Source organism: Trichosurus vulpecula, chromosome 1 (genome assembly GCF_011100635.1).
Source record: "Trichosurus vulpecula isolate mTriVul1 chromosome 1, mTriVul1.pri, whole genome shotgun sequence".
NCBI lineage: Eukaryota > Metazoa > Chordata > Mammalia > Diprotodontia > Phalangeridae > Trichosurus > Trichosurus vulpecula.
In genome coordinates, this window is record NC_050573.1 from 309620735 (window position 1) to 309641668 (window position 20934).

General features: G+C 38.0%; 2 protein-coding genes across 7 annotated transcripts in view; one reads left to right on the plus strand and one right to left on the minus strand.

Moving 5' to 3' along the window:
• Positions 1–1219, minus strand: part of RELCH (RAB11 binding and LisH domain, coiled-coil and HEAT repeat containing) — a 143208-nt gene extending 141989 nt beyond the window's left edge. For all 3 annotated transcript variants that reach the window (XM_036755628.1, XM_036755624.1, XM_036755619.1), the window contains exon 1: positions 502–1219. In XM_036755628.1, the coding sequence (XP_036611523.1) occupies positions 502–1021 (520 nt within the window). In that variant the 5' untranslated portion in view covers positions 1022–1219. The remainder of the gene's footprint in view (positions 1–501) is intronic.
• A 159-nt stretch (positions 1220–1378) lies between these two features.
• PIGN (phosphatidylinositol glycan anchor biosynthesis class N) overlaps positions 1379–20934 on the plus strand; it is a 215984-nt gene continuing 196428 nt past the window's right edge. For all 4 annotated transcript variants that reach the window (XM_036765383.1, XM_036765375.1, XM_036765395.1 and 1 more), the window contains exon 1: positions 1379–1422. The gene's annotated coding sequence lies outside the window, so the exon portion shown is untranslated. The remainder of the gene's footprint in view (positions 1423–20934) is intronic.

Genomic DNA, 20934 nt, shown 5'->3' on the forward strand with positions numbered 1-20934 from the left:
GCAGCTCTCGCTTAAAAAGAAACCAATTATAAGCATAAAATAGGACTATGATGATCTTTAAAAGTACTCTAAGCCCTTGTTCTATGTTGTTCTGTCGTGTATGGAATTACTTTTCCTTCTCTTGTAAAACATTTTCCTTCCTGATATGGAAATTCATGAAATGACCCATCAAAAGCTGAAAACATAAAGATACTAAATTCGATAATCAACCTGCTAACCTGGCAGCTTCCCCTGGACCTTTCCTTCCCTCCCCCAACATGAAGATCAAACGCAACTTCAATCAAGGTTTGATTACAGTTGTTTCCCAACAATAATTAAAAGACCTTTCAGGCTCCTGTAAGAGTCTAAGTAAATTTTCTCTTCCTTTCCCCACGCGCCCCCAGCCCCTCAAGCGAAACAAAAATGCACAGCACAAAAAACAAACCCAACTCATCCCCAGCTGTCACCCCTGCCCACATCCACACCCAGGCGGTAGCTAAGCCGGCAGTGTAGACCACTTACTGAGCTGTGCTCCGCCTGGCATCACACTCGGTTCCCGGCTTCCGGCACCCCCCGCTCCGGCAGCCCCGAGGATCCCGGGGCCTCCCACTCCAGGCGGGGTCCCGCTCTGCCGCTCGAAGTTGCCGGGGTTGGAGAAGTAGTCCCGGAGGCGCGGCAGTTCCCGGCCGCTCTCAAGGAGCTCCGTGTGCAGCTCCAGGGCCGTCAGCAGGAACTGGTCGCGCAGCAGCTGCGCCGCGATAGAGTCCACCGACAGGCGGGCTGGAGGATCTCCCGTGGGGGCCACCGAGGCCGCGTCTCCGCCGGGGACCCCCGGACGCCCTCCGCCCGCCCCGGCCATCGGCTCCTGCGGGGACAGGGAGCCTCCCGAGCCGGGATCCGGGCCGCCTCCGGGAACCAGCCGCAGGCCGGGCCGCCGCTCTTCCTCGGTCGCCGCCGCCGCCACCTCCTCGTCGTCGTCGTCCGAGTCGCTGAGAAACGGGTTCACGCCGCCGCTGCCGCCTCCCGCAGACATCGCCGCCATCTTAATCTGTCAGGTGCTTCGGCTCCTCCCCGCAGGAACGTGACAGACCGTGCCTGGGGCTGCCGCGGGCCCGGAGGGGCCGCCCCGACCTGGGCCCGCCTCCGGACTAGCCGCCTACGCCTCGACTCCCCACAGCAAGGGCGGCGACTCCCGCAGCACCAGCGGCAACAACTGCTTCACGGCTCGGCTCTGCAAGCGTCTTCCTGGTCCCGACTATCGCGGGAAGTGGGAGATGTTCTCGTTCCCAGACACCCCCGCTCCTTCGCTTTACAGGACCGGAACGTCCCTCTCCCCCGCCCCCCACGTTCGAGGCCCCGCCCTCTCTTCGGCCCGATAGGCCCTAGGAAAAGGGAGGTGCTGGGAGACAGTGCTCCCAGTATCGGGAGAACGTCAACGAGCTGGTAAGTCCTGACCCACGCGAGGCTGTGACCTGCCCGAGGGGGCGCGGTGCCTGGTAGGGTCTCTTGCGGGCCGGTCAAAGGGGTAGGCAGGTTACTGCCCGGGTGGCTTCCGTATCTTTGCCTTTAACGCTGAGTGCGTGGGCGTCTCCCCACGTGTGGCGCACAGGCGCTGGAATCGCTCCCTCTGCCCACGGCAGTCTAGCTTCCGGTAGCAGCCTTGGCGCTCCGAGCCAGGGGGATGCAGAGATTGGGGGATAGGGGTGGGGAGGAGACTGTCTCCTTCCTCCCACCTTCCCCCGCAGGTTTGGACCCGAAGTAAAACTTTTTACGGCTTGGTCAGCTGGTGCACAGCCCGGACGCCCCAGCTTGTCCTGGTACCTACAGGTGCCGTCCGGGTGTCCCGGGAGTCCAAGTGCCAGAGCCGCCGGTTGGGTGCCACACTCTTCCAAGCCAGTCCGGGGGTTCTGAAATTGAGTTTAAGTATATGTGTGCGTATGCCATTGCTCAGAATGTTTTAAAGGTTTCAAAACGCATAGGATTAGAAAAGAAGCCGGGATATGTGTGTGTGTGTGTGTGTGTGTGTATGTATGTGTATATATATATATATATATATATATATATATATATATATATATATATACACACACATATTTTTTTAACTTATTTATTTATTTTTAGCTTACCACACACGGTTCTACATAGTTTTGAGTTCCAGATTTTCTCCCTTCCCTCCCCCCTTCCTCCCCAAGACGGCATGGAATCTCATATAACTATCATGTATAACTTCGCATTGAATTAATTTATGCACTAGTCAAGTTGTGGAGAAGAATTATGACCAGTGGACTGAATCATGAGAAAGAAGAAACAGAACCAGAAAAAACAAAACCCAAAAACAAAAGAGAAGCAAAAAAGGCGAGCATGTAGTGCGCCTCGATCTGTATTCAAACTTCAGGGTTCTTTCTTTGGATGAAGATAGCATTCTCCATCGTGAGTCCCCTGGAGTTGTCCTTGCACCTTAGGTTGCTGAAAAGAGCGCAGTATGTCAGGGTTGGTCCTCACGGAATCCATATATCTGTGGCTGTGCACAACGTTCTCCTGGCTCTGCTCCGCTCACTCAGCATTATGTCCTGTAGGTTTTTCCAGGTCGTTAGGAAGTCTGCATCATCCCCATTTCTTATGGCACAATAGTATTCCATCACCTTCATATACCACAGCTTGTTCAGCCATTCCCCAGTTGATGGGCATCCCTTTGATTTCCAATTCTTGGCTACCACAAAAAGAGCTGCTATAAATATGCTTGTACATATGGGTCCTTTTCCTGCTTGTGTGATTTCTTTGGGATACAACCCTAGAAGTGGTATTGCTGGGTCAAAGGGTATGAACATTTCTATAGCCCTTTGGGCATAGTTCCAAACTGCTCTCCAAAATGGCTGAATCAGCTCACAACTCCACCAGCAATGCAACAATGTTCCAATTTCCCCACATCCTTTCCAGCATTTATCATTTTCCTGTTTTGTTATTTTAGCCAATCTGACAGGATAGATGTGGTATCTAAGAGTTGTTTTGATTTGCATTTCTCTAATCAGTAGTGATCCAGAGCATTTTTTCATATGCTTATAGATAGCTTTAATTTCTTCCTCTGAAAACTGCCTGTTCATATCCTTTGACCATTTCTCAACTGGGGAATGTCTTGTATTCGTATATATTTGGCTCAGTTCCCTGTATATTTTAGAAATGAGGCCTTTATCAGAGATACTAGTTGCAAAGATTTTCTCCCAATTTTCTGCTTCCCTCCTAATTCTTGTTGCATTGGCTTTTTTTTGTACAAAAACATTTCAATTTGACATAATCAAAATTATCCATTTTGCTTTTTGTAATGCTCTCTATCTCTTGTTGGGTCATGAATTCTTTACTTTTCCATAAATCTGATAAGTAAACTATTCCTTGCTTTCCCAAATTACTTAGAGTATCAGCTTTTACTCCCAAATCAAGAACCCATTTTGACTTTATTTTGGTATATTGTGTAAGATATTGGTCTATGCCCAGTTTTTGCCCTACCATTTTCCAATTTTCCCAACAGTTTTTGTGAAATAGTGAATTATTAGCCCAGAAGCTGGCCTCTTTGGGTTTATCAAAGAGTAGATTGCTAAACTTGTTGATTTCTCCTACTTGTGTACCTATCCTATTCCACTGATCCACACCCCTGTTTCTTAACCAGTACCAGGCAGTTTTGATGACTGCTGCTGTGTAGTACAGTTTAATATCTGGTGTGGCTAAGCCACCTTCTCTAGCATGTCTTTTCATTAATACCCTAGATACTCTAGACCTCTTGTTTTTCCAAATGAATTTTGTTATTATTTTGTCTAGCTCAGTAAAAAAATTTTTTGGTAGTTCGATTGGTATGGCACTGAATAGATAGATTAATTTAGGTAAAATTGTCATTTTTATTATATTAGCTCGGCCTAGCCATGAGCAACTGATATTTTTCCATTTATTTAGATCTGATTTTATTCGCGTGAAAAGTGTTTCATAGTTATGTTCATATAGGCCCTGGGTTTGTCTTGGCAAATAGATTCCCAAGTATTTTATAGTGCCTTCAATAACTTTGAATGGAATTTCTCTTTCTATCTCTTGCTGTTGGGCTTTGTCAGTAATGTATAGGAATGCTGAGGATTTATGTGGGTTTATTTTATATCCTGCAACTTTGCTAAAGTTGTTTATTATTTCAAGTAGTTTTTTACTTGATTCTCTAGGATTCTCTAGATAAATCATCATATCATCTGCAAAAAGTGATAATTTAGTTTCTTCTTTTCCTATTCTAATTCCTTCAATTTCTTTTTCTTTTCTTATTGCTACAGCCAATGTTTCTAGTACCAAATTGAATAATAGGGGTGATAATGGACATCCTTGTTTCACCCCTGATCTTAAATGGGAATGCATCTAGTTTATCCCCATTACAAATAATGCTTGTCAATGGTTTTAGGTAGATGCTATTTATAATTTTGAGGAAAGTTCCCCTTATTCCTATGCTTTCTAGTGTTTTTAATAGGAATGGGTGTTGTATTTTGTCAAAGGCTTTTTCTGCGTCTATTGAGATGATCATATGGTTTCTGCTAGTTTTGTTGTTGATATGGTCAATTATGCTAATAGTTTTCCTAATATTGAACCAGCCTGGCATTCCTGGAATAAATCCTACCTGGTCATAGTGTATTATTCTCGTGATGAGTTGCTGCAATCTTTTTGCTAATATTTTATTTAAAATTTTTGCATCAATATTCATTAGAGAAATTGGTCTATAATTTTCTTTCTCTGTTTTGACTTTACCTGGTTTGGGTATTAGTACGCGGTGGTCAAAAGCAAAACTTTGTTGAGGAGGAGAAGGGGAAAGGGAGAAATAAAAGCATAAACTGGGGGAATTAAGATGGAGAAAAAGACACAGATAGAAATCATAACTCTGAACATGCAGGGGATGAACATTCTCATAAAACAGAAGCAGATAGCAGAATGGATTAAAAACCATAATCCTACAATATGCTGTTTACAAGAAACGCATTTGGGGGATACACATAGGGTAAAGGTAAAAGGCTGGATTAAAATATATTGTGCCTCAGCTAAAGTAAAAAAAGCAGGTGTAGCAATCCTAATCTCAGACAAAGCAAAAGTAAAGATAGATTTAATTAAAAGAGATAAGGAAGGACATTATATCCTGCTAAAAGGCACCATAAACAATGAAGCAATATCATTGCTTAACATATATGCACCAAGTGGTAAGGCATACAAATTCTTAGAGGAGAGGTTAAGGGAGTTACAGGAAGAAATAGACAGCAAAACTATAATATTGGGAGACCTCAACCTCCCCCTTTCTGAACTTGATAAATCTAACCTCAAAATAAATAAGAAAAAAGTTAAGGAGGTAAACAGAATTTTAGAAAAGGCACATATGATAGACCTCTGGAGAAACCTGAATGGGGATAAAAAGGAATATACTTTCTTCTCAAAAGTACATGGCACATACTCAAAATTTGACCATGTAGTAGGGCATAAAAACCTCACAATCCAGTGTAGTAAAGCAGAAGTAGTCGAAGCATCCTTTTCAGATCATGATGCAATAAGAATCATTTTTAATAAAGAGCCATGGAAAAATAAGCTAAAAACTAATTGGAAACTAAATAATTTAATTCTAAAGAATGAGTGGGCCAAAGAACAAATCAGAGAAACAATTAATAACTTCATTCAAGAGAATGACAATAATGAAACAACATACCAAAACTTATGGGATGCAGCAAAAGCAGTTCTTAGGGGAAGTTTTATATCTCTAAATGCCTACATGAATAAAATAGGGAAAGAGGAGATCAATGATCTGGGCATACAGCTGAAAAAGCTAGAAAAAGAGCAAATTGAAAACCCCCAATTAAATACCAAATTAGAAATACTGAAAATCAAAGGAGAGATTAATAAAATTGAAACCAAGAAAACTGTTGAATTAATAAATAAAACAAAGAGCTGGTTTTATGAAAAAACCAATAAAATTGATAAACCTTTGGCCAATTTGATTAAAAAAAAGAAAGAAGAAAATCAAATTACCAGTATCAAAAATGAAAAGGGTGAGGTCACCTCTAACGAAGAGGAAATCAAAACAATAATTAGGAATTATTTTGCCCAACTGCATGCCCATAAATTTGATAACCTTAGAGATACGGATGAATATCTACAAAAGCATAAACTGCCCAGGCTAACAGAGAAGGAAGTGAAATTTCTTAATAACCCCATATCAGAAAAAGAAATTGAGCATGCCATCAATGAACTCCCTAGGAAAAAATCTCCAGGTCCAGATGGTTTTACATGTGAATTCTATCAAACATTTAAAGAACAACTAATTCCTATACTTTGTAGACTGTTTGGGAAAATAGGTGAAGAAGGAGTCCTACCAAATTCTTTTTATGAAGCTTATTATATTGAAACAGTTTTGTATGTATTTTATATATTTTATGTACTTAAAATTTAAATATACATAACAAAAACTTTCAGTATAGTATGGGAAACCATGTAATCTTAGGAAAATTATGTGTTTAATATATAATGTTAATATAATAATATATTAATTCTCTATATGATTTCAATGTAGTGAATTTTCTTTGTAATCCTATTTTTTGAGCCTTTTAAAACATTTTGAGAAATGGTCCATTCTGTGGATCAGTTGTGTCCAACTCTTCCTGCCATTTGGGGTTTTCTTGGCAGAGATGCTGTAGTGATTTGCCATTTTCTTTTCCAGCTCATTTTACATACGTGGAAACTGAGGCAAAAAGTATTAAGTGACTTGCCCAGGGTCCCACAGCTAGTAAGTGTCTGAGGCTGGATTTGAACTTAGGAAGATGTCTTTCTGATTCCAAGCCCAGTTTCTAAGCTACCTGAAATGGTCCACAGCCATGACCAGACTGCTAGAGTATGTCCATGACCCAAAAATGGTTAAGAACCTCTGCCTTAGTGAGGCAGCTAAACTCAAACTAAGGGACCCATATGTGAGATGAGTGACATGAACTAGGTGTTCTCTTTTCCATTCTGTGACTGTTTCTGGAACCACCAACTATCTCCCAGGGTTGCTTTGAGGATCAAAAGACATAATGATTGCAAAGTGCTTAGCACGGTGCCTGCCACATAGTAAGTGATATATAAATGTCAGCTATTATGATTATTAAATTTCCACCATGCAACTGATGGTCAGTAATCTTTATAGAAGTTTGAGGGAGGTTAGAACAATCAGAGACCACAGAGGGCATTTAAGATTATTTCCCCTCATTTCCCAGCTCAGGAAGAAACTGACGCTCAGAGGGTTAAATGACTTGTTCTAGGTAACGTTAGAGCTGGGATTCAAACCCACTGATGTTTGATCCATTTCTGGTTCTATTACTTCACTCAGATTTATTTTGTTATTTGTATTTCAGTGAAGTCTTTTGAAACTTAGTCCTATCAAAATCATTGTTTTTATGAGACTAAAATATACACAAGAATGTGACCATACTAATAAATGTAAAAGCTAATTCTTTTGTTATTATCTCTTTTATTTAACATATAATTGTGGGAATAGTTTTCCATTGGACATAAAACATTCTTTTGAAAATATTCAATTACAGATGTGTTCAAGCTATTTTTCTAGGGTTAAAAGAAAGCATCTCTAATGGGTTTACTTTAGTACTTCAAGAATTGAAGAATTTTGGAATAATCCTTTGGTTGTCTACCTTTCATATTAATCATACTTTGACTTATGTGCCAAATTAATTCTTGCTGATTGATTGGTTATGGTATAGTTCCATGTAAAATTGTATCAGTGTCCCATATTTATGATACTGTGTCAATATAATTTCCCTTGTGTAACAGTGGGAAAATGAAGTATGATAAAGCATTGCTCTTAAACTTCAGACTCAAAGGATCATAGGTTCATGGATTTAGAGCTTGAAGGGAGCCTTCTAATCTAACTGAGTCATTTTATAGCTGAGGAAACTGCTCAGTCACACAGTAAAGAGCAGAGTCAGGATTCAAACCCAAACTCTCTGACTCCAAATTTCATACACTTTCTGTTATACCACATTGCCTAGCCTGCCACTCTCACTTTACGGCTGAGATAACTGAGGCTTCAAGTGGCCAAATCCTATAGTTTTTTAGTGACTAAGTTCGAATCAGAGCCAGTGTTTGAACCTAGACCCCTTATTCTTTATTATCCTCCTTCAGGCACATAACCTAGCCAAACTAGTTTTATTGCTCCTTGTAATGGCAGTCCATCTCCTCGTGGGCTCTGCTTCTTCACCTCCACCTTTCACAATTCCTAGTTACATTAAATTAGATTAAACATTTATCTAGGGGTCAGGTACTATGATAATCTCTGAGAATACAAATTCAAGCAAAAACAAGATTTCCTTTAGGGTTTAATGTGGCTTTTTCTAATTTCCAACAGCTGCTATATGTACATGTTATCCTCCCCTACCTATATTTGTAAGTTTCTTGAGGGTAGGGACTGTTTTATCCTTATCTCCTAGCAGAGTTCTTGGCATAGTGTATGCAGTTAATAAGCTTGTTGATTGATAGGGCTCCCAACTTCTAGGGCAGATTTCCTTTCAGTGTGTGTTATAGTGATATAGTGATGTCCACCTCCAAGTGTCAAGTCTTTTATCACTGGGCATATATGTGCCTGGAAGTGGTCAGGGTGCAGGTATATACATTCTCCACATATGTTCCATGGGAGGCCTGGGACCTGATCACTTAATGGGACACATTTATTAGGCACTAAAGGACTTGTTACTTTGGGATGACTACCTTTACCCTGGAAATAAAGAGTGTGGTGCTTGTACACATGTGTGAGTGCATGCATGCAAAGTACTTCATACATCATAACTGCTATGGAGGGTTTTCTACAGTACCATCATCAGTCATCCTTTTCATGGCAGCAATGCCATGTACAACAACCCTAAGATAAAGGTGTATCTTCACTACATTTTAGAGATGTACAAGCTGAAGCATAGAGAAAATGAAATGATTTGGACATGGTCATAAGGCAATCCATTTCTTGCCTAAGAGTGGACCTCAGAGAGCAATTTGACAATCTGTTGCTACGGTCAGTGAGCCCAACTGCCTCTCTCTAGTAACAATTTAATTCTCATAGCACCTCTGGAAGGAGTGCTACATATAAATTATTAATTGTTAAATGTAATCTAATTTTATTTCCTGCATCTGCTGTGTGCTCAGTTAATTTTCAAATTACATCAAAGCTTTTTACTAGGAATTCAGTGAATTTACTAGGAATTTTACTAGGAATTCAATGAAAGCTGTTAACTGCTAATTTTTAAAACTAATTTTTTCATATACCATGTATCTCTTTCTACAACACATCCAAAAGAGTTTTCTTTAAAGATTATTAGTTGTTCCTAATCTGGAAGCGGAGATAAGGGAAAGATGTTAGAGAACCGTAGGAGGTCAGGGACCTAACGGCTAGTTAAATATCCGGCCAAAAGTATTTTTTTCAAAGTTACCAGTAATCTCTTTTAAAAAATAGTTTATGCCCCCCCCCAATTATATGTTAAAACAATTTTTAACATTTATTTTTAAGTTTTGAATTCCAAATTCTCTTTCTCCCTTCCTCCCTCCCCTCTCCCTGATATAGGGTATACATGTACAATCATATAAAACATTTCCATATTAGTCATTTTGTACAAAAAGACTTGAAAACAAGAAAGAGAAGAAAGGAAGAAAAGAAAGAAGTAAAGATAGTATGCTTCAGTCTGTATTCAGACAATATCAGTTCTTTCTCTGAAGGCAAATAGCATGTTTTATTGTGAGCCCTTTGGGATTGTCTTGGATCATTGTAATGCTGAGAATAGCTAAGTCATTCACAGTTCTTCATGGCACAGTATTGCTGTTACTGTGTATAATATTCTGGTTCTGCTCACTTCACTTTACATCAGGTCATGTAAGTTTTTCCAGGTATTTCTCAAATCATCCTGCTTGTCATTTCTTACAGCACAATAATATTCCATCACAATCATATACCATTAGCTTGTTCAACCATTCTCCCAATTTATGGGTATCCCCTTGATTTCCAATTCTTAGCCACCACAAAAGAACTGCTATAAATATTTTCGTGCAAATAGATCCTTTTGCCTTTTTTTTAAAAAAAATCTCTTTGAGATACAGACTTAGCAATCAGCCAAAAGTATTTTTAAGAAAAATGAATTAGCCGTGTATTAATTCAGTATGCCGCTTACTACAGTACCTAGTTGGTGCTTCTGTGTATATAAGGCTAAAACTAAAATAACTGACATGGAGCCAACAAAAGAGTGCCATTGTACTTTATACTTTGGGAACTGAAGAATAGTTTGATAAAGTTGTGTCTACAACTGGTTTGTTGACAGAAATAAGCAGCCAGCTGAGTTAAAGATTTCTAAGACTATTTCAGTTAAAATCTTTTATAAGGGAGGCCTGTCAAAAGGGAGGATCTCTACTGATTAATGAAGTCCCTTCCTAGGATGTTTTGTAGGAAAGGGATTGTAGAGGCCACTTGTCCCTTCTCCATTTAACAGAAACAGCTAAGGCTCAGGGAGGTGAATGAAGGGCACAAAGTCACACTGGTAGTAATTGGCAGAGCCAGGATCTGAACCAAAGTTCTCTGATGTCAGATCCCAAAGTTTTTCCATTGTACTACTCTGCCTTCAGTCATGAAAATACCAGAAAATGACTCTAAGGCCTCAGATGCAGAAAGAATATTAAAAATATTTTTGCTAAGCTGGTTGAAAATAAAATGAGTTAAGCATCTTCCAAAGAAGTATCTAAAAGTTCTTCCCTGGATACTTAGCTTCCTATGTGTGTCTGTAGGTTTATAATTCCATTTAGATTAACCCCTCTGCTACATTATAACTATATGAAGGTCAATTAAAGAATATCAGACTCTTTTAGCTTCTGTAGCTAGAGAATGATAATGACAATGATAAGCTAGATAACTATCATTTATATAATGCTTAATTTTTGCAGGATATTTTACATATTTCATTTCATCATCACAACAGCCCTATGACGTATATAGACATATATAATATACATATAGATAAGAAAACTAAGTCGAAGAGGTTAAGTGACATACTTGGGATCATACTGCTAGTAAGGCAGAATTCAAACTCAGGATCTTCCTGACATCCAGTCCAGTGCTTATATAAATACCACCTATATAAGTATCTGGCTCTGGCAGATCCTTGAATAAGCCAAACTTATTAATAATATACAGAAGTTATGCATAGTGACTGGTGATATGTAATATCTTTAATTTGCTAACCAATTATTAAATCTTAACTTTTTTCTTTGTCCTTATTTACCTCTAATATTAACCAGGTCTTTCAGCACTGATTTTTTTAGGGGGAAGGGTAGCACTTGGAAAAATTATCCTTGGATGGTGGGTAAGGCATTTATGCCTTTGTTAACCAAAGAAAAAATAAAAACACCATTCATTGTTTTCTCAAAATGAGTTGTCATTGCTTTTGCAAGGAACATTATTATTTAAATTTATGTGTATTATATGTAATAATTTGTACAGAAATCCCCTGTTCCTCCTAGCCACCATTTAGCTATCCCTTTTTCCCTTTATTGCTCCCCCTTAGAAGAATTAAAGAGCAAAAGAAAAGGGAATGTCACTAGCAGCATCTAGTGGCTATAAGTACATATTGCATTTTCCTTCCTCACAACAAGTTGGTAAGAATGAAGAAGTATTATATAATATAGAAGAAATAAAATATGATGAAGAAACTGTAGGAAAACATATTTATGATAGATGAAGCTTTTGTTTCTTTGCTCACTAGTCAAGTAACTCTTATGTTAATTTTAGGTATTTTTGTTGTTGTTTTATTATTTCCAAAAGATAGACCAGGAACAGAAAAACATTTAATGTGTAAAAAAACCCAAGAAAATTTGGAATTCCTGGTGCCTTTTATTAAAACTAGTAGGGTTTTGTGGTTCATATAGGCATCTGTAAGTGTAGGATAAAATTTAAAAAATGTCATGCAACTGCTATTCTTCAAGGAAGTTCAAGTTTTGCTTATGTCTTTTGTTTTCCTACTTTAATGCTTTAAAATGTCCATTATTTCATTGGCTGTCCCTTCCTCCACTGCATGATAAAACCCCTATGTGCCTCAGTAAATCTTCATGAGTTTTTGAAAAAACTTACCACCAAGTGTCCAATGTCCTGGTATTGGCCATCTCTACACTGAGCTAGGCTTGTCCTTCAATAATAGACACATAATATTTTTCAAGTCTTTTCCAGCTTTTTGGGACTTGCCAGTTTTATTCCTTCCTTGAGGTCCTTTGACCACCTCCATAGTACAACGAGATATTGGAATATGACTTTGTTTTCCGTATTTCTTAGCAATCATTAGCATGGCTCTTATAGTAGAATTTTTTCAAAAATTATGGATCAGCCATGATAGGATTTGTTTTTTACTTATCCTACTTTTTCTAGGAAATCTACATATTTTACTTTTCTTACTCTTATCTAATTGCCCATTACAGATGTGGCCAAAAGCTTTTGGATAGAAGACTAGATAAGGTACTTTTAGGCAAATTATAAGGAAAAACTTCCTAACAATTGGGAGAAGTGATGAATTCCCTATTACTAGCAGTCTTCTAGGGGTGGCTAGGTAGCCCAGTGGATAGAGTACAGGACCTGGAGGTCCAGAAGACTTATCTTCCTGAGTTCACATCTGCTCTCTGACCCTGGCTAGCTGTGTGACCCTGGGCAAGTCACTTAACCCAGTTTGCCTCAGTTTTCTCATCTATAATAAGAGCTGGAGAAGGAAATGGCAACTAGTGTTGTCAGCATTTAGGGAAAAATCTGTTGCGATGCTGTGAAGTAAGGAACCATGGTAGGTATGACTCCTATCACAACATGGTTTCCTTTAAAAAATACAAATTTCACAAAAGGCAAAAGGATGTACATTAAGCTTTTATTAAGTGCCTATTGTGTACCTATCATCAAGTTAGGGGTGTAAGAAATAAAAAGTAAAAAAGTAACATACAACATCCTTATTCTCGAAGTTCTTATAATCTACCTGGAAACATTTATATATGAAGGAGCTAGTGAGCAATTCCAAGACAACATGAACAAATGCAAAGTAATGCTGTATAGACAGAATGTTTTTGTACTGAGGAAGTAGAAAGGAATGAAAAAATAATTGTAGAGTGGGGTTGTTTTTGGAAGATTTCCTTGTGATATCTCTGTGGTCTTTATCTTGTCCTGTGCCTCATGTGACAGCTGTACCCTGCCTCATGATTCAAGGTGCTACTGCTGTATGAATTTCTGCCTGTGATGGACCAAGTCCCTGAATGGGCTTTAATCAATTTATTATTTACTAAAACTTCTATTGCAGTCTCCATTTAGGATATTCTTTTACTTAGTAAAAGAAACATTTGTGTCAAGTGTAGGTTTAGATAATAGTTTTAAGTATAATTTTTAAACTAAGTTCTTAGCTTGCCTGTAAAAAGTTCAGTAACTTTTTTTTTTGGTAACTTTTGTAACTTTTGTGAGAAGCCTTAATATGTAGGCTTCCTCCCCATGATAGTTCTTATTTCCCTCTCCCCTACACTGAAAGATAAAAATAGCTACTTCAGTGTCTTTTTAGGCTAATCCACTGAATCATCTGTCTCTGCAAATATAAAAAGCTTCCTTCCTTGATTTAGCTGCCCGAAAGACCCAACAGTTCAGAAATACTGTCAGTGTGCATAGCCATTGGTATACTGCCAGTTAGCATCCCCAAACATCTAAGGCTAGTTAAAAAAAAAATGAGACTACCAATAAACTGCATCAAAACTAAGGTGTTTGTCTATATGATCAAGAACAATTCTATTTTTAATCATTCTGCTGCATGCCCTCCATAAATAAACCTCTAGGCTTATTTCACGTAATTCTCCATCACATTCTTAAATTCCTGTTTTAAAAATAAATTTTAATTGATATCTTTTGTTTTTATGTTACCTGAGTTTCCCTGTATCCCTCCTTTTCTCTTTCCCAAACAGCCATCCTCATAACAAAGAATTTAAAATTTAAAAAAAGTGAAGAAAAAAAATCAGTAAAACTGGTGAAGATATTGAAAAAAATCTGACATTATATTCAGTGTTCCACATAAATGGAACCTATCTTTTCCCTGAGAGTTTGAAATTGAGTAGAGGATATTTCTTCTCATATATCTTCTTTGGTGCCAAGGTTATTCTTTGTGATTTTGCAACATTCGTTTTGTTTCGTTTTGTGATGGTTCTTTCAATTTGTGGTCGTATATATTTTCTTGCATTTTCTTCACTTGGCATAATATAATCTTTCCCTATTTATCTGTAGTCATCAAAATCATAATTTAATAAAACACGGCAATATTTCTTTATATCCACATTCCACAATTCATTTAGTCATTCTCTAGTCAATAGACGTCTACTTTGTTTCCAGTTATTTGCTACGACAAAAAGTGAAATTGTAAATATTTTGGTGTATGTGGAGGCTTTCTTTTTGTCAGTGACCTCCTTGCCATAAATGCCTAGCAGGAAACCCAGAGTCAAAGAATATGGACATTTTTGCCACTTTGTTTGCATAATTCCAAATTGCTTTAAGTAACTACTGTTTTGCCTAATTAAACACTATTAACCTGAACTTTGTTCTTAATTGTGAAATTTAATCTTTGGGAATATTATAAATTATATCTCTACGATGGATTTTATTAGAGATTTTCAAAAGCAGGATGGATTTTGGTCCCTTTGGTGTTTCTTTCTAAGCAGATATATTTAAATTTAGAATAATTTGATTAGCAAATATTTTCTCTAATAGGTGTGTGCCCAAATGCTGATAAAAAATACTATTGATGCATTTTATTTTATATTATAGTTATAGTCCATTCTCACTTTTAAAAAACCCTCTTGCAAAATTAAAACAAAGAGCAGATCTGAAAGTGAATGTAGTATTTCATATCTGTAACACCTCCCAACTCTCCATTTATTTGTTTGTTTGTTTAATTTTTTGGAGGCAGTCAGGGTTAATAAGTGACTTGCCTAGTGTCATAGCTAGTAAGTATCTGAGGCTGGATTTGAACTCAGGTCCTCCTGACTCCAGGGCTAGTGCTCTATTCATTGTGCCACCTAGCTTCCCCTTCTCTATTTTGTTTTAGAAAAATAACAAATATTTTTCTTTCCCCTTTCTCCACCATTGGAGAAAAAAAAAGAAAATTAAAACATTTATCTTAGCATGTATAATCAAATAAAATAAATTTCCCCGATAGCCGTATCCAAAAATATGTATGTCTCATTCTGCACCCTAAATCCATCATCTCTCTGTAATGAATCTCATGTTTCTTAAACAGCCTTCTAGCGTCATGAATGGTTATTTTTCAGATCTTAGTTTTTACAACGTTCAAAGATTTTTGTTTTTACCATGTCATTATTATATAAATTGCTCTTCTGGTTCTGCTCATTTCATTTTTCATCAGTTTATAAAAATTCCTCAACATTGTACATTTTGATACTATTGATGTTATGGTACAGATTGTTAGTCTGGTTTGCTTACTTTACTTTGTTCACAGGAGTTTTTCTATGGCTTTTAAAATCATCTATTTCCTCATTTCTTAGTACATAATAGTAATCCATCATATTCCTATGCCACACAGCTATCTCTCAATTAGAAGTCACTTTAGTTTCTAGGTTTTTGCCACCATGAAAAGAGCTGCTATAAATATTTTTGTGCATAAAAGATGTTTTCCTCCTCCTTTGTTCTCTTTTGGGTATGAGCCTTGAAAAAAATCACATGTATTATCATCATTTCTATATGGTAGCAGTAGAAGTCTGCAGGAAGAGATAGAGAAGTTCCATTTAAAATTACTGCAGAATACATAAAATACTTGGAGTCTACCTTCCAAGATACACGGTAGAACTATAGAAATACTATAAAAAACAATTTACAGAAATAATACAGACCTAAGTAATTGAGGAAATATCAATTGCTCATGGGTAGGACAACATAGCATAATATAAATAGTGAAACTACTTAATTTACTTATTCAACGCCATACATATAAAATTGCCAAAATTATTTATTTTTCTTCAACTGACTACCTAGTTTTCCTTCAGATTTAGCGTTCCAAATCCCATCTCCATGCCTTTGAAGGCTGTTGGCCTGCTTGGAATACATACCTTTTTGTTTTTATTTTTTAAATTTTGTTTAATTTGATTCTTAAAAATAAATTTGTATTTATATCTTTTTTTTCTTTCTTATATCATCAAAATTTTCCCCAATATCATTTTTCTTCCCCTCTCCCAGGGAGCCGTCCTATAGAATACTCTTTTAAAAAACAAAAAGGGAAAAGAAGTCAGGAAAACCGATCAACAAATTTGAAAAAGTCTGAAAACAATGAAATTTATTACATTTACAGCTTTCCCATCTCTGCAACGGCGTTAGAGTAGAAGTATCTTTTCACATGTCTTCTTTGGAGCCAGACTTTTTCTTGTAAATTTGTAAAATTCACTCTGGATTGTTTTGTGTTTCTTTATGTTTCCATTTTCATAGTCATTGTGTACATTGTTTTTTTTTGACTGCTTCAGTTTGTATCAGTTCATTTAGATCTTTCATTGCTTCTATATTAATTATATTTGTCAATTTTTACAATTTTACATTCATATACCACAATTTGTTTAGCCATTCCCCAGTCAACGAGCTTTATTTCCAATTTTTTGCCTTCATAAAAGTGCTGCTATAAAAATATCTTAAGGCATATGGGGTCTTTCTTCTTATAGATGATCTCCTTGGGGTATTAGCCTAATAATGGAATGTCTAGGTCAAAATGTATGGACATTTTAGTCACTTTATTTGCATAATACGTAATTGCTTTCCAAAGTGATCATATCAATTTACAGTTCCAACAACAATATACTAGTGTGCTTATCTTTTCACAACTCCTCCAACATTGATCTTCTTTCCTCATTTCTGTCTCTGTCCCTCTGCATCCCCAAATTGGCCAGAATTAGGAGCCTAGAGATAAGACTGTATCCTTTGAAAACTCTGAAACTTTTAGTTGAAAAGTTGACATTCTTTTTGCCCTTTCCCTTTGGCTCATCAGGCTACAAGAGAAAGTCAGGACGCAGAATGCAAATAATGCTCACAGCATATACTCTATATTACTGAAACAAACATAAGTAACTTAATATTTAATTTATTTTATTAATATATTTAATATATTAATATATTTTTCACCATGTTTAATGAAAATCATAAGGTCTGTAGGGTTTCAGAGTCTAGGGAAGAAAGAATGAGACTTGCTAGGCTGGGGAAGAGAGGAAGTTTCAGATGTGCCTAATTGGTCTTAAATTATTCTTTATCTAGAGAATCTTATAAACTAGCAATAATACTTTTTTTTTCCTGCTTCTCAAAGATACCAATGGTCCATCTGCCTAGAATGGTACACTTCCATAATCCCTCACAAATAGATTAATTTATCTAAATCAAAACTCCCATCATCTGGTGATTGCTGGAAAGGGCTTTTGTTAATATACCCTTTCCATATAAAACAGACCACTAAGTGCTTTGGACATAGTTCTTTCAGCAGTTTCCCTATTTGAAAATAAACTTTGATTGTATAGTCCAGAGGAGACCCAGAATTTGATTTAATTTGTTGTCTGCCCATGATCCAGTGTATCCTCAGGCTGAATTGGGGATCTATCCCCAGAGTTTGCCCGCAGAGAGGTTTTTGCCTTCTTGCTTGAAAGAGTTTAACATCAGGCTCTTCCTTGTCTCTCAGAACCAGATACAACACAAAATTCCAAAATAGGAATATGGGGTAGAACAGAATAGGTAAGTCTGTGGCTTATTAGCCTGCAGAATACAAGGCTACAGGGTCCAGGGTTTAGATTTCTCTTTGTCCTAGTTCAGGTAGCAACTTAGAAACACCCCCCACCCTATCTCCTCTTTTGAAGCACAGGGTTCTCTGAACCCTTGTATTCTACCTCTAAGCCACTGTGAGCTTGCCAAAAAATAGATGTGCCTGCCTAAGCCAAATATTCCCAGCTCTGGACAGCAGTTAACAACTAAGAAGCTATCAGGCATAGTGTTAGAGAATCTGTGAGAAGCCAGGAAAACTAATATACTATTAGTGGAGCTAAGTATTGGTCCTGCTATTCTGAAAAATGATTTTGGAATTAGGTGAGAAAAGTCACTAACCTATTTTTACCCTTTTTTACTGCTACTGGGCTTATATGTTCCCCAAAAGGGTCAGTGACGGAAAGAAAGGTCTCATATATACCATGATATTCATAGTAGCATTTTTGTAGAAGCAAAAAAATTGGTTTTAAAAAAGTGGGTGCCCATCACTTGGGAAATGGCTATACAAAGTATGGTATTGGATTGTAGTAGAATGAGATTGTTCCATAAGAAGTAATGAATATAAAGAATTTGAATAAATAAGAAAGTTTTGTGTATGACCTGGTAAAGAGAGAAGAAAGCAGAGCCAAGACAATGAATAATACAAAGAGTACGATAATATAAATGAAAACAGCACCAAAATGCATTAGAATTCAGATTAAACAACTAGTCCTGGCCCCAGAAAATAAATGATATGAAACATTCTTGTCTCTTCTTAGGAGAAAGGTGGTGAATTACAGATGTGAATGTAGTATATACTTTTAGACATAGTGTCTGTGTTGTCTGGGTTTACTTAACTGTTTCTTTTTTATGCAAGATGACTTTAACATAGCCAAAGGAAATAGAGAAATAGAAACCATTTTATTTGAACTCCATCTTCTTCATTTCACAACCTCTTGACATCATACCCTGTTCTCTCCTCCAGTCTCTGATAGAGGCCAGTCTCCTTGTCACGACCAATCCATGCCAGGGCATGTACCAAGGGTACCTATGCCCTTGTCCCCATCCTCTTCCATATCTTCTTCATCATTCCCTCCATTGCCTAATCTTTAATTTCTACCTATTTATGGATCCCCTCCCTGTTGCCTGCAAACTCTCGATTCTTCTCACTACATGCTACCATCCTGTCTTCTATCTCACTATCTCAAGTAAACTCCTTGTGAAAGTCTACCTTTGTTACCTTTACTTTCTCTCTTTTTACTCCCTTGTGAACCCTTTCTAATTTGTCTTCCAATCTCATCACTTAATTGAAATTGCACTTTCCTGAAATTACCAGTCATCTAATTCCCAAATTTGATGGCCTTTTCTCAGTCCTCATAACTTCTTGACCTCTCAGCAGAGTTTGACAGTGCTAACCATCCATCCTTTCTCCCTGGATATTCTATCTTCTCTGAGTTTTTGTGACACTGCTTTTCTTTGTTCTCTTGTCTGACCATTTTTTCTGTCTCTTTTGCTAGATTGTTATTCGCAACACACTAAAGCTCTATCCTGGTCCTCCTTTCCCTTTTCATTCCTTTTCCTTTTCCCCATCCCTTCTCATTTTGAGCCTGGTTTTCCTGAACTTTAGTCCCACCCATTTGATTTCAAACTAGATGTCCCATAGACATTTCCAACTCATCGTGTCCCGGACTGACCTTACTATCTTTCCCCTAAAACCTGCCTTTCTTCTTCTGCTAGCCTTAGTCACTAAATGGGCTTTACCTCAGTTAAACTAAGACTTGTTAAAGACCTTTGCTTTAAAAGGCTAAGGTCTCCCACTGCATCCAGGGCCATCTCCAGTCATCCTGACTATATCTTGCCACTGGATAGAGATGGTTCTAGAGGAGAAAGTGAGGCTGGTGACTTTGCATTGTCCTCCCTCACTTAAATCCAATTCACTTGGCATGTCATGGCATCACCTCCCTGATGTCATGGTCCTCTTCAAGAACAAAGGACAAGCAACATCAACTACAGCCCTTCTTCTACATTTCCTTATTATCAAGGGCACAACTGTCCTTCCATTCATTCAAGATTCTAACCTAGGATGTCATCCATAAATCTCATCCTCAGCTCTTACTCTCCATTATTCCATGTATCCATTTAGTTGCCAGATCTTGTCTTTTGTCTTTTTTTAATCCATCTATTTCTCTTAACCTACATAATCATGACTCTAATTCAAGACCTAGTCACTTTTCCCATGGACTGTTGCAGTAACCTTTTAATTTATTTCCCTTCCTCCTCTCCTTCATGTAGCCTTCAGTCTGTTTTTCCTGAAGTACAAATCTGACCATGTCTCTATCTAACTGAACAAAGTTCTTATTTCCTCCATTACCAAGTGTAGCTAGGTGGCATTGTGGATAGAGTGCCAGGCCTGGAGTCAGGAGGACCAGACTTCAAATCCAGCCTAAGACATTTACTAGCAGTGTGACCCTGGAACATTAGTAACCCTATTTGCATTAGTCCACTGAAGAAGAACTACTCTAGTATCTTTGCCAAGAAAACCCAGTGGGGTCATGAAGAGTTGGAAATGTTGTTGTTTTGCTTTTGTTCTCGAAAAGGACCATGATATCAGGAAAGAGATGTCATGACTTGGAAGTGAATTAGATTTAGTGAGATAGAGCTGTACGAAGTCACCAGCCTCACTCTCTCCTCCAGAGCCATCTGAATCCAGTGGCTAGATATAAGATCAGGATGACTGGAGATGGCTCTGGATGCAATGGGAGACCTTGGCCTTTTTAAGCTAAGGTCTTTCCCAGGTCTCAGTTTGTCTGAGGCAGTGGCCATTCTAGGCCTGCACAACCTGTGGCCTGTGGACTACTTTCAGCACTGCACCACCCCCACCCCCACCCCCAGGGATTTCCAGCAGCCCATGAAAAATGTAGAGGGAATCCTTTGGTGTGCTGCAAGTGGCCTGTGGGTTATAAGTGGCCAGCAGGCTGCAGGTTGTGCAGGCGTGGCCCATTCAGTGATTAAGGGTAGGTTAAAATGAGGCAAAGAATGGCCTCTTTTACCTAATCAAAAAAAAAAATAATCAGACAGGGGAAGACCCTCAGGGTTTCTGGCTAAAAGAGAAATAATTGTTATTTATACTCACTCTGAGCCATCAGAATCAAACAATG